The sequence below is a fragment of the Sphaerodactylus townsendi genome, linkage group LG01 (assembly GCF_021028975.2).
Source record: "Sphaerodactylus townsendi isolate TG3544 linkage group LG01, MPM_Stown_v2.3, whole genome shotgun sequence".
NCBI classification, from domain to species: Eukaryota; Metazoa; Chordata; class Lepidosauria; order Squamata; family Sphaerodactylidae; genus Sphaerodactylus; species Sphaerodactylus townsendi.
Window position 1 is genome coordinate 61,382,903 of NC_059425.1, and position 12,976 is coordinate 61,395,878.

Consider the following 12,976-nt stretch of genomic DNA (forward strand, 5'->3'; position numbering starts at 1 on the left):
GCTTGATTTTAATTTTATGAAAGCTATATGAGAACACCAAATCATGCTTTTAACCATAGCCACTTATTCTGAACTAGCTAGACAATAATTTTAGAAATTTTACTAAGGCAAATCCAGCACAACTGATAGATCAGTTTTTACCTGCTTTAAGTCAATATACTACATTCTAATACCACATCCTTTTGGTATATGTCACAGTTGTGTCCCTATACCACAGTTGTGTCTCTATACTAAAACGTATGACCTGTTCAAAATAAAAAGTCAATAAGTTTGCATGTAAACTATCTTATTTTTTTATAAATAGAATTTTTTTAAAAAACAGAAGGAAACAAGAATCATATCATAGTTACATTTAGTTCCAAAGAGCCCCTTCTGCACACACAGAATAATGCGCTTTCAATCCATTTTCAATGCGCTTTGAAGCTGTGCGGAATAGCAAAATCCACTTGCAAACAGTTGTGAAAGTGGATTGAAAACGCATTATTCTGTGTGTGCGGAAGGGGCCTAAGAGACAAAATCAAATTCTACATATAATATTATACAGACGTCATAAACAATCACCAATTGTTGGCTATTCTTAATGACTGCTATTCTTAATTACATTATAAATGCCTTTTATTATAATTTAGTCAGTTTTTGTCACACAATGAAAGTTCTATTAACCTGAGCCTTCGGGGAGGGCGGTATACAAATATAATAAATAAATAAATAAATAAATTATTATCTTTCATAAAGTGGTTAATAATTGGCTTATTTCCTTTGAATCCTTTTTCAAAGATATAATATCAAAATTAATATTCATCATTCAGTGATCTCCTTCACTTTTTACCATTATTCTTTTTTCATTTTTTGGAACAATATAAATAGTATGATTTTTATTTATCTTGGAATTCTTTAATTGGTTGCTTATTCACCAAGTTTAGCTTTGTCATTACTACATATTCCACTAATTTATTTTCCCAATTCTCTTGGCTTGGCTTGGACTTTCTTCTGCATTCCATTTTATTGCAAGTACTACTATCTGGCTGCTATTATCGAACCCTAGTACAGCAAAGACTAGGTAGCCATGACATGAATTTCATGCAGCAACATGTGCAACTATGTAGTGCCAGATTTAGATGAAGAGAGGCCCTGGGTTTTCCATTTGTGAGGCCTCTCCCAATCTCCCGCCCTCATGGTTAGAGGAAGATGGAAGAGAGTTTTAAACAAAATCAAGTAAAGCTGAGGATAAGTGTTCTGCAATTCACAATTCCTCCTTTAAAGGACAAAATATGTTATTGTTAAATACCGTAGAGATTGGCGGGGGGGTGGGGGGAAGCATAAATAAAATCCATACACCTATGACAGTGTCAAAAATATTGTACACCTTGGCCAAAGGCTCCCTAGCTTTTTGAGGACCCAGCCTGTAGGTAAACCTGGCACTGAGAAGCAACAGTCATCATCTAGAAGATCCCTTTTCATGCGAGCGCAAACAGCTTAACTGCATCACACTGGCTCAGAGTGAGAAGAAAAATCCAGAGCGATTCTTTTAATCTGGGTAAGAATTATCCGGGTGTGAATGTAATTCTTCATGCATCTGATGAAGTGGGCTTCTGCTCAGGAAACCTATGTACGCTTTTAAGTTTCCGTCTCTTATCTTTTTGTGGGGGTGGCGGTGGGAGTTTGCTCGGCAGTGCTTGGAGCCAGGCAGACCACCTGGCAAGAGTAGCTGTGGAGGCTCTTTCCCTTCCCGCGCGGCTATAAAAGAGCGGGAGGGCGGTGGCCGGCCGGAGCTGCCTTCCTCTGGGGACACAGAGGTCTAAAGGACAGTCTCTGAGCAGGGAGTGCCGCTCATGGCCGGATCCGCTGGCTTTTCCCCTCGTGCGTGGCCTCCGCTTCCCCAGGCGCGCTTCGCCTGGCTTTGCGCCGTGGCGGCCGTCGGTGCTGTGGCTCTGGGGGTGGCTGCGGCGTGGCGTCGCCGGCGGACTCGTGGAGGGCTGGTGCAGGTGGGGACGGTGTCGGAGCTGCTCATCTACCCGGTCAAATCCTGCCAAGGTGTGTCTGTAACGCGGGCCGAAGTGACCCGGCTGGGCCTCCGCCTAGGGGACCTTAGCGACAGGTAAGAGACGGCAGGGCAAGGTCTTTCGGAGAGGGGCAGACCCCTTCCCACTCGTCCCCGGGATCCTCGGGCGACACCTTTGCAAATCGCGTCTGGGGCAAACGCTTAAGACTTGTATGCCAACTCCCAGCACCCGGATAGCAGTAGCACGTCGGGGGACTCAAAACCACTCGCCGCTTTTCTTTAGATTTGGGTTGGAGGAGAGGCTTTCCCCCTCATGTTCACCAACATCTGGCTGTCCAAGAATATGCGTGAAACCAAATCCATGTGACGCACGCCATATTTATGCAGCCCTCCCCCTTCTCTCCACACCTGTTCATCTGCTGGAAAGTTGATCGCTCATTTTTTGGCCATTCCGTCTTACTTAATCTCCAGATAGCAAGGGACACTTAAGGGTTGGGGTATTTTATCATTTTCTTCTTTCGTAGTACTCTTTCTGAAATGAGAAGGCCTTCAGCGTTTCTTCAATAAATCAGTGGCAATTTATACTACCGAAGTCGCAGTACTTCAAGTTCCATCCACTTGACCTAACCTTCCCCTTCCCCTTCGATTCCTGCCAGCTCAGCTTACATTTTCCAAGATCACTGTCACTCATAAATTATTATGCTTAAATGATCCTGGGTGGCCTAGGAGCCCTTTAGCTACTATCTATAAAGGTTACCTAGTGCCTAGGTGGATAAGACGTTGGTTAAGAAAGCAATTATTTGTTTAAGGGAGGTGTTCAGATAATTTCAGATAATTTCTGAAATTAAAATTAACATTTCTTACTCCTTATATGTTTCTGTCACCAATAATAGACTTGTTGACACTACAGAAATATCTCTTGGCTATGAGGAAGTCACAGATTCTTCATTCATTTATCGCCTGCCCTTCCTGACCTGGGACGCTGAGAGCCCAGATTCTTCTTTTAAATCCACCTTAAAGGGAGACTCTGGGCTCCCTAGTTCAAACAACATTGAAAATGATGCTGTTTCAGGGTAGATCCCCCCCCCCCCCGCGCATCCTGTGGTGAAAGTCTTCAACAATACTTCCAATGTTTTTTAATCTAGGGAGCCCAGATTTTCCCTTTAAATTCACTTTGAAGGGGGTGGCTTTAAAAGGAGAATCTGGGGAAAATTTGAGGCAAGGACGTAGGTAAGGGGAGGTTTTCTCGGGTTCAAACCCCCCCCCCCCCATTTATGTCCAAATCTCTGCCTACCCTTTTGTGGGTTTTTAAAACATTTTTAGTCTTTTTAGGTTTTTGGCCTGCAGGGGGCGCATTGTTTAGGCTAGCAGCACCAAAATTTCAGGGATTGTTTGGGGCCTCTCCTGATGATACTACCCAGGTTTGGTGAGGTTTGGCTCAGGGAGTCCAAAGTTATGGACTCCCAAAGGGGGTGCCCCATTCTCCATTGTTTCTAATGGGAGCTAATAGAAGATGGGGGCTACACCTTTGAGGGTCCATAACTTTGGACACCCTGAACCAAACTTCACAAAACTTGGCAGGTATCATCAGGAGAGTCCCTTACTGATACCACCCAGGTTTTGTGAAGTTTGGTCCAGGGGGTCCAAAGCTATGGACTCCCAAAAGGAGTTCCCCATCCTCCATTGTTTTCAATGGGAGCTAATAGAAGATGAAGGCTACATCTTTGAGGGTCCATAACTTTGGACCCCCTGAACCAAACTTCACCAAACCTGGGTGGTATCATTAGGAGAGACTCCTAAAGATATCCTGAAAGTTTGGTGCTTCTAGCTTAACCATTGCACCCCTGACAGCAGGCACCCCTCAAATTTCCCCAGATTCTCCTTTTAAATCCACCCCCTTTGGCATGGATTTAAAGGGAGAATCTGAGGTCCTCAGTTTAGAAGAAGAAGAAGAAGAGTTTGGATTTATATCCCCCCTTTCTCTCCTGTAAGAGACTCAAAGGGGCTTACAATCTCCTTCCCCTTGCTCCCTCACAACACACACCCTGTGAGGTGGGTGGGGCTGAGAGAGAGCTCTGAAAAGCTGTGACTAGCCCAAGGTCACCCAGCTGGTGTGTGTGGGAGTGCACAGGCTAATATGAATTCCCCAGATACGCCTCCACAGCTCAAGCGGCAGAGCAGGGAATCAAACCCGGTTCCTCCAGATTAGAATGCACCTGCTCTTAACCACTACGCCACATTGAAAGTGATGCTGTTTCAGGGTGGGTGATAATCCACCCCCAAACAGCATCACTTTCAATGTTGTTTAACTGGGAACCCCAGATTCTCCCTTTAAAGTGAATTTAAGAGGAGAATTTGGGCTCTCTAGTTTAAAAACCATTGTAAGTGATGCTGTTTGGGGGTGGATTCCAGCATCACAGCGGCTGCCCCGGGGGGAGGGGGGATGGGATGCAAAATTCAGATTTTGCACTGGGCTCCATTTTCCCTCTATGCCTCTGCCAGAGGGGAGGGCAGAAGGAACTGCCAGCTGCCAGCTGGGAGCCCAGCTGGTGGGGGGCACGGGAGGGCAGGGTGGGGGAGTCTGCCATCCCCGGCTTTGGAGAGCTGCTTTTATAAGCGCTAGGCCAGGGGTGGGGCTTGGGGAGGCGTGGCCATGCCCTAGGGGCAGGTGGGGGTGTTGCCCCCCTGAACCCCCCCATAAAAAATCTATACCTACGTCCCTAATTTGAGGGTGCCTGACAGGGAAGCAATGTTTAAGCTAGCATTACCAAAATGTCAGGATATCTTTGGGAGACTCTCCTTCTGATACCACCCAGGTTTGGTGAAGTTTGGTTCAGGGGGTCCAAAGTTATGGATGCTCAAAAGGGTAGCCCCACCTACCATTAGGTCCCTTTGGAAATAATGGGGATGGGGCACCCATTCCTGGACGATGGAACGTGAAGGCAGTATGGTACAGTGGGAGGGAGGGTACTGTGATGGGCAATGTGGTAAAGGAGAGTTATGCAAGAGCAGTGGAGGAACAGAGGATGGAGCCTTCTGGGTGGGTGCTTACAGGTGAGGTAAAGTATGCTGTTAAGTCACAACTGACTCATGGCAGAGTGGGGTTTTCAAGCAAGAGATGCATAGAGATGGTTTTCCATTGCCTTTCTCTGCATAGCAGCCCCATGTTTCTTGGTAGTCTCACATCCAAATACTGACCCTGCTTAGTTTCCAAGCCCTGCCAAGACAAGGCTAGTCTGGCCAATTAGGGCTGCTCATAGCAGAGGTAACTCTCTCCCTTCCCCTAATTGCTTCAACCTCAGCCCCAATTTCCACACTGCCTACTTTGAAGTAGAGTACATATTACTTAATGTTCCCCAAGGGGCTTAGAAACTTCATGCAGCATCATTTTCTGATTGCATTTTCCCCAAGTGTTCTGCCTTACAGTTGAGGAGGATTCCAGTATATTGGCTGCATGCCAGGAAACCATTCATTTATCCAGGTCTTGTTTGGGTCAAGGTGTTATGTAAGTGCTACTACCGTAACAAGAGTTACAATACTGAAGTTAAAACTCCTGTGCCTTTTGTCATTGTAACAGACCCAAATGGGGAAATCCAATCCAGTAGGCACCACTTTCTAAGGGATTTCAGAATTCCTTGGGAGCCCAAAGTCTGTCTTTTTTCCTACAGGGCCACAATGGTGTTGCTGTTAGCATTCTGTCTCAGTCTTATATTGCGTGCTCTGTGTCTGTGTCCTGATATTGCCTGCATTACATGTGCGCTTGTACTGATTTCAGAAGATATAGCATTTTAATACTGAGGCATTTGTATGGTATATGCATTTGTAACTCTTTAATGAGCATTTTTTCTTTTTGTTTCACATGTCAGATTTTGGGCTGTGATCAAGGAAGATGGACGTATACTGTCTGCTAAGCAGGAACCTCGCTTGGTGCTGGTTTCTGTAACCTGTGAATCTGGCTATTTACACTTAAGTGCTCCAGGCATGAAAACAGTGAGTATTCCTGTCAAACTACCCGCAACAAATTCCATCTGCAGTTGCAGGTAGTAGATGACTTTTCTTCTTGCACCCTGGAAACTGGCCCTTTATTGATCATGATCTCTCTCAGTTTAGATGATGAAAGATTACGCAGCAAACAGGATGTGCATGTTCATTTGTGCAATCTCTCTCTCTCTCTCTCTCTCTCTCTCTCTCTCTCACACACACACACACACACACACACACACACACACACTTTACATTCTCTATCAGTTCTGACTTAGATTATCTGATCCAGCTAGCTCTTCTTATGTTTACGTTCTTAATCATTTCATACATCTCCTTATTTCTCTGTAGCACAGTGACCCACAGCACTATCCTAAGCAGTGCTATACCTTCCCAAGTCCATTGAAGTTCATGGGCTGAGAAGGGTGAAACTCTGTTTGGGGTGGTGCTGCCAGTCACCATCTGAGTGAAAACAAAATATGGAAAGACGATGAAATGGGTTGGAGGTAATTTTGTAACATCAAGTATTACACTAAATGCACAGCTTACAAAAGGGTACTGATGGGAACATTTTTATGGTCCTTTAGGCGCTTTGGAACTGATGCTGAAGGTAGGGACTGTGGAGATGAAGCAGCTCAATGGATCACAACCTTCCTAAACTCAGCGCCTTACAGACTGGTCCATTATGAAACAGACATGAAAACAAGGAAACCAATTGCTTTCCTGCCTCTTTTCAAACCTACAGATGAGGTTAGAATCCTCCAAACATGCTAAAGTATTTGGGTTGCCAGTTACTTTTTGCTTTATTTTTTTGTATATTCAAGAATGCTGCTGTGGTTTCAAGGTGCAGTCCCAGGCATACTAACTTGGAAACATGTTCTGCCAGAATTTGTAAGAAACTCCTGAGAACATTGCACGATGTCATTTGCTGGAATGTAAGGAAGGTGTCAGTTCCTTGTTGGGTTTGATCATTTGATGTCAGCAGGGGAGAGTAAGGCATTTTGCTTAAAAGATGAATACATTCATGCAGTCAATTAGATGTGTTTGGCCTTTTCCTTTGAGTAGCCTGCTGGCCTGCTTTCTTCACACCATTTGACTGCTGCCTGTTGCTGTTTGGGGAAGCATCTTGTGTTGGGAAGGGGCCAGAAAAAAATCAACGTAATCATGACATCTATTTGTGCCAAAACTCCATGCAAGGATGTTTGTTTTTATCTGTTTTCTGATTGCTTTTTCACAAGTTGGAGAAATACAGGTGTCAGGCATATTGCCATCAATGTTAGATCTTTGGATGCAAGACTTACAATTTTCTTCCAAGAAACAGTGCTGAATTTCCTTTCTTTAGTTACTTTTTTGTATTCTTAAGCATTTTAGTACTTGATATTTTTGAATCCTGAGCTTATTTTAAGTACCACAGCTGTTTGTTTATTTGGTATGAATGAAATGAAATGAAAAAGTGAGTTTGGTGGATGATTCAGCATAAGTTAAGAAATACAGAGCCCCGTTGATTTCAGAGGAAGGGATGAGTGTGTGTTTAACCTCATCCACTGAAATCAGAAGTTATTGTCTTTGACTGAATCGTGCCCTCAGCTTGGGTTAACTACCCTTGTGTTATTTTTAGCTAAGCTAGGCTATAACACTGTGTGATCTTGCAAAACCTTTAGAGTTTGTCTTAAACTTTAGAGTTTGTTTAAACAAACAAAGTAATTTCTTCTTTGGAGCAATTGCTAGGATGTAATTTCTAGAAGGCATTTTTTTTAGTTCCACAGAGTGATTCTGCTGCTTGATAAAATCACAGGCAAAAGCTTACATTTCATCCCACAGCAGAAGAGAAGATTATCAATAAGATAATCATGATGGAAACTGAAAATACCAATGCTCTTTAAATGTATGTGTACAGGTTGCCTATGCAGAAGCCGGTGCAATCTTATTAATTTCTGAAGCTTCCATGGAACATCTAAATGCCCAGTTAGAGAAGAAAATCAAAATAACCAATTTCCGGCCAAACATAGTTGTGACAGGTTGTGCTCCTTATGAAGAGGTAAGTAATGAGGTCTTAAAATGTGTATTGGGAATGCTACATTCAAAATCATTAGTTCTTGACTAAACATCTCTCCCCTCCTCCCCCCACAAATAATATATCTGAAAGGAAAGTCTTGAAAACTGTGTTTGCAGCTTGAAGAACCTTTTTTGTGTACAGTCAAGTTTGTGTACAGTGCAAGGTTTTCAAGGCATCAGATGTTCAAAGGTGGTTTGCCTTTGCCAGGCTCCACTTCATGACCCCAGTATTCCTTGGAGGTCATCCAAATACTAACCAGGGCCAACGCTAATTAGCTTTTGAGATCTGATGAGATTGGGCTAGCCTGGAGCTATTTAAGTCACATAAAAGTACCATTCTGGGCAATAAATATTTGCAATTTTCGTATGAACTACTCATACAAAGATCTTCAATTTCAACTGACCATTGTTAGGCATGTCAATAAAACAAAATACAGGACAGAGTGGGTGTTAAAACAGGACATAAAATTGGACAAAGCACGTAAGGTTGGTACAGAAGAGGTGGTCAAGCTTCCATTATGTCTTTGACTTGAGCACTTCTAATAAAAATGCAGCGGTTTTCCTACAAAGATCTTATCACATGCCTTCTTCTGGTACAGTTCAGACTTGCCTTTTTATTTCTTCTCTCCCATATATTTTGCTTTGTTTTGAAATTCAGTACTTTAAAGTCCTGTTTTGGTTTCAACCTGTTTATCTTTCTCCACACCCACACAGAGCCATTCATAATGATTTAAATTTTTAAAACAGCATGTTTTTAGTAGGATTTTGCATTTTAAGGATATTGTGAGATGCTTTGGGGATTCAAGTTCAAAAAACAGTGGGAAATGTCAATAAATATATAATTAAATATATAATAATGAGGGTATTATTTAGTTGCCCACAATCATATCAGTATAAATTGATTTTATTTATTTATTGAAAACATTGATAAGCTGTCTTTCCACCCAAATTACGGTTCCCAGAGTCTATGCACAATAATTAAAATGGAAACACTTTCCTAAACAATTTAGATATTTTTATTCATAGATTTTTATGTTGCCTCCTCAGAATCCTGCTGCAATATCTGACAGTTCTGTTTTTCTGTAGGATACATGGGTTCAGATATTGATTGGTCAGGTGAAGTTGAAAGGACGAATGTCTTGTCCCAGGTAAGAGCATCAAGCATTGGTCTCTGTAACATGTGTGTTTATACCAGCAAATCTTTCTGAATATCTCTATTTCAAACAGGGCCCATCCTCGAATGAGGTGTAGTGGCTCAGGGCCAACAGCCTCTGCATTCACTAACTAAAAAGTGGTCCTTTTTAGATGAGGTTAAGACTGTTCTCAAGGGAATATGTTAGTAGAATGCACCTTTTAATGTAATATTTTCTGTAACTGCAGGTGTATATTCACAAAGGTTGATCCAGACTCTGGGATTATGGATAAGAAGGAACCACTAAAAACGCTGAAAAGGTAGCAAACATAGTATCATTTGTGTTTCAGTCTTCTCATGGTGTTCAACACCATGGTGCTCAGGATCAAATGGTTGCCCTTTGTATGTGAGGAAGCTTTTCACAGCTCTGACATCACTGAAAGATGATATCATCTCATACAGGGTGGACTGGTCATTTCCCTTACCAGGAAAGCTTGCAGTTGGCTACAGGTGGGCAGGAAAAAGGAGTGTCGAGCCCATGGAATACCACCAGCCTTGCAGGAGTCTCTTGGATCCGGCCCTTCAGCAGCTACAGTGATTGTGTCAGCTCATCATTTGCCTCCTTCCTGCACTGCCCCGCCCCACTGCACTGAGCTAATGGGTGCGATGATACCATTGTCAGCACTGCCAGTCATGTCTGAGCTGAGTAGTCCCTGCAGTGCTAGGTTGTTCCTGAGCCACTGAAATTTACCAGTCCTCCCTGATCTCACAGCACCAGTCTTGGATATTCATTTTCCTTTGTAGATGGCTCACACACATACACACTTAAAGTCACTGAATAATTGTGTATGAAACAAGCCCTTCCAGTTAATGTATTAAGACCCAATAGTAAAGAGATTTTTCCATGAACCATTTCCCTCTTAATAAATTAACTGATTCTTGTACATTTTTGAGGTTTCCTGAACTATATTAACCTATATAAAAGCAGTTTAAAAGGTGCTTTTAAAAAATCATCTACATGGAAGTTTTCTTTCTACATGGAAGTCATCTACATGAAAGGGTTCTTATAAGTTAATTGATTCTCTTCCAATATAAGTACAGACACATTTCTATTTCTCCCTTTTGTATTCCTCATAGCTTATCCTAAGGGAATATATTAGCTATGCTGCCAGTTGTTCAGTGGTATTTGATTGACTGTTCCATTTTAAGGAGCAGGAAGAAAGTATCATTTTTTCACCCAATACTCACCATGCTCTAGTTTGGTAGCAAAGAGCTGAACAGAATGGCATGTCCTTATATTATGTGCTTTAATGAAAATCCTGACAGTCTTTTTTGATTTAGAAAAGTAACATTCCAAAATTATTCTGCTATTGTAACACAGGATTCCATTGTGACTCAGATTCCACCCTCTCAATTGATACAACAGTGTGTGTTCACTGTCCTAGTACTATCCTACTATATGTTGCCCATTTGTATGTCAACATTTGTTTTAGCTTTATTATAATTTCCTACTAATGGCTCATCTTTCTGCCTTGTTTTCAGCTACCGCAAGTGTGATCCTTCTGAACAACATTCCTTTAAGAATGACCCCCCTTTTGGATGGCTATATGCTGTTGATAGAACTGGAGTAATTCAAGTTGGAGACCCTGTGTATAAGATAATCTGCTGACTGAAGATATATATAGTACCTTTCAGTCACATTTTTGGTGCCTCCTACTACATGGAATGGGAAAGTGCATTATGCATGATTGTCACAGTGTGCAAAACAGCCATTTTGTCTCAACTGGGTGCTACATGTTTATTCCAATTTAAGTACGTGTGAACTTGTGGGATTCTTAGAAGCACCTGGTTGGCTACTATGTAAACAGACTGCTGGACTTGATGGGCCTTGATCTGATCCAGCATGGCTGTTCTTATGAATGCATACCCTGAACAAAGTCAATTGCACATGATGCTTTCTCCTGGTTCACATAGTAAGCACTCAGAAAATGTAATGACTGAAATGGGCTTATGTAAAAATGAATAGTGTTCATTTCTTGTGCAAACAGACTTTCTGCATGGATTCTGCTAAACTTTGTTGAATGTGAAAGTCAGCTGTTTTAAAACCCTTTGAGAAGTTTACAGTTTGAAGTCTTTAACTGGATCTTTTAAAGCTTGTAATTCCTGCACAGGTTGACTGCACTTATACCTTTATTTGGTCTGGTTTTGATGGAACCTGACCCTATGTGTTCAGAGGATTGGGGGAGAGTGCATACCTTGCACACTAACCTCACTGCTACCAGTCATGTATGCAGTTGAGTAATACCTGAATAGGGTTGAATTCTTGGCCCTTTCCGCATGGGCCAATAGCAGCACCCTAGGGATGGCAAAAACGCCATCCCGAGGGAGCTGTTCGCATGGGGGGGGGGGCACAGCTGCATTGCAGCCGCACTGCCCTCGCTCCCCCCCAGTGGTGCAAAGCCGCTGTTTCCAAACCTCGCTCCCCGAGCAAGGTTTTCTGGAAACAGTGGCTTCCAGCTGCGGCCATGCAAACGGCAGCAGCTGGAAGGCGCCATCCCCCCCTTTCCCGAACGACGTACCTTCCCTGCGACCTCCTGGTGCGTCGCCCAGGCCTGGGGACATGCCCACCCTGCCCTGCGACTCCAGAACTGTGGCGCAGGGCAGGGAGGCGTGTCCCCTGGCCTGGGCGACATGCCGGAAGGTCACAGGGAAGGTACGTCGTTCGGGCGACGGCACAGAGCCGTCTTCTCTGCCTTTACCAGGAACGTTCGTGCGAACGGTCCCGGGGTGTGTGTGTCGGCATTGTATACCCCGACGCACCCCTCAGTGTGGCCGTGTGGAAATGGCCCCACATACACAAGTTCACATCCTACAGCTAGTTTATGGATTGTATTTTGGAGATTAGATGCACAAACTGATTCTATGTGTGGTGACAGCGACCTATGCAGATGTGTCTGTTGCAGTTGAGTGGCTAGTAAAGTTGGCACACCAGGTGGGGAGAAAGGTAAGCCTTGCTTCTCACCACATGTAGGGCTGAAAATTCATGTAAGTAGTTCAGACATGGTAAATGCTTTTATAATAGTATATTTTAATAAACTGTTCACACCAGAAGAGTTGGGATTCTCTCCATACAATCATAATTTTCAATGCAATTAATATGTGACTATTTCATAGATACAGCGCACATGTTCTTTGAGTAATCCTAGCAAATGCAATTCCCACATGAAATATAGAACTCCTACAGATATATGCAGTTTGCAACTGTAACAAATACGAAATTTGTGCTGTTCTTGTTTTAAGGTAGATGACTGAAAGAAGTGTCTTCTGTGCAAGGGAAGTTGTTTGGTCAATAACTTTACATATACTCAAACTGTAAAATTAAATGTATTGTCAAAGGCTTTCACAGCCGGATTCAACTGGTTGTTGTGGGTTTTCTGGGCTGTGTGGCCCAGAATAACAACCAGTGTAAAATTAAAAACAACTTGCCCCAGAGAAAATATCAGAAAGAAAGAAAGAAAGAAAGAAAGAAAGAAAGAAAGAAATGAAATAAAAAGATTGAAAGGGTCGAATGTTGGTGATTTTCCTCATTTTCTTATTCATCAACAGCAATAATTCCTTGCTGCTATTGCAATCGTCAAACAATAATAGTTTATTTTGCAACCAATTCCAAGCAATTCAACAATTGTAACAATATCTCCATCCCACACCCATAGAAATCCTACTGATTTCTATAAGATTCCTTTGCTTACTGTTGTAGCTTTACGGGTTGATCGTCAACAAAATACATTAATTCCTACAGAATTCAG

The 12,976-nt window shown here is 42.7% G+C and overlaps 1 protein-coding gene across 1 annotated transcript; it reads left to right on the forward strand.

Annotated features, from left to right (window-relative positions):
- The first annotated feature begins 1,809 nt into the window (after nt 1–1,809).
- Nucleotides 1,810–11,590, forward strand: LOC125439192 (mitochondrial amidoxime reducing component 2-like). The gene is made up of 7 exons (XM_048508185.1): nt 1,810–2,098; nt 5,869–6,042; nt 6,571–6,733; nt 7,881–8,021; nt 9,125–9,186; nt 9,419–9,490; nt 10,713–11,590. Exons 1-7 carry the CDS (start codon nt 1,833–1,835, stop codon nt 10,837–10,839), a joined length of 1,005 nt encoding a protein of 334 aa, XP_048364142.1. The 5' UTR covers nt 1,810–1,832; the 3' UTR covers nt 10,840–11,590.
- Nucleotides 11,591–12,976: the final 1,386 nt, after the last annotated feature.

Coding starts and splice junctions, on each gene's coding strand:
- LOC125439192 (XM_048508185.1), top strand. CDS start 1,833: ATGGCCGGATCCGCTGGCTTTTCCCCTCGTGCGTGGCCTCCGCTTCCC. Junction 2,099..5,868: donor CTAGGGGACCTTAGCGACAG/GTAAGAGACGGC, acceptor TTCACATGTCAG/ATTTTGGGCTGTGATCAAGG. Junction 8,022..9,124: donor GTTGTGCTCCTTATGAAGAG/GTAAGTAATGAG, acceptor GTTTTTCTGTAG/GATACATGGGTTCAGATATT.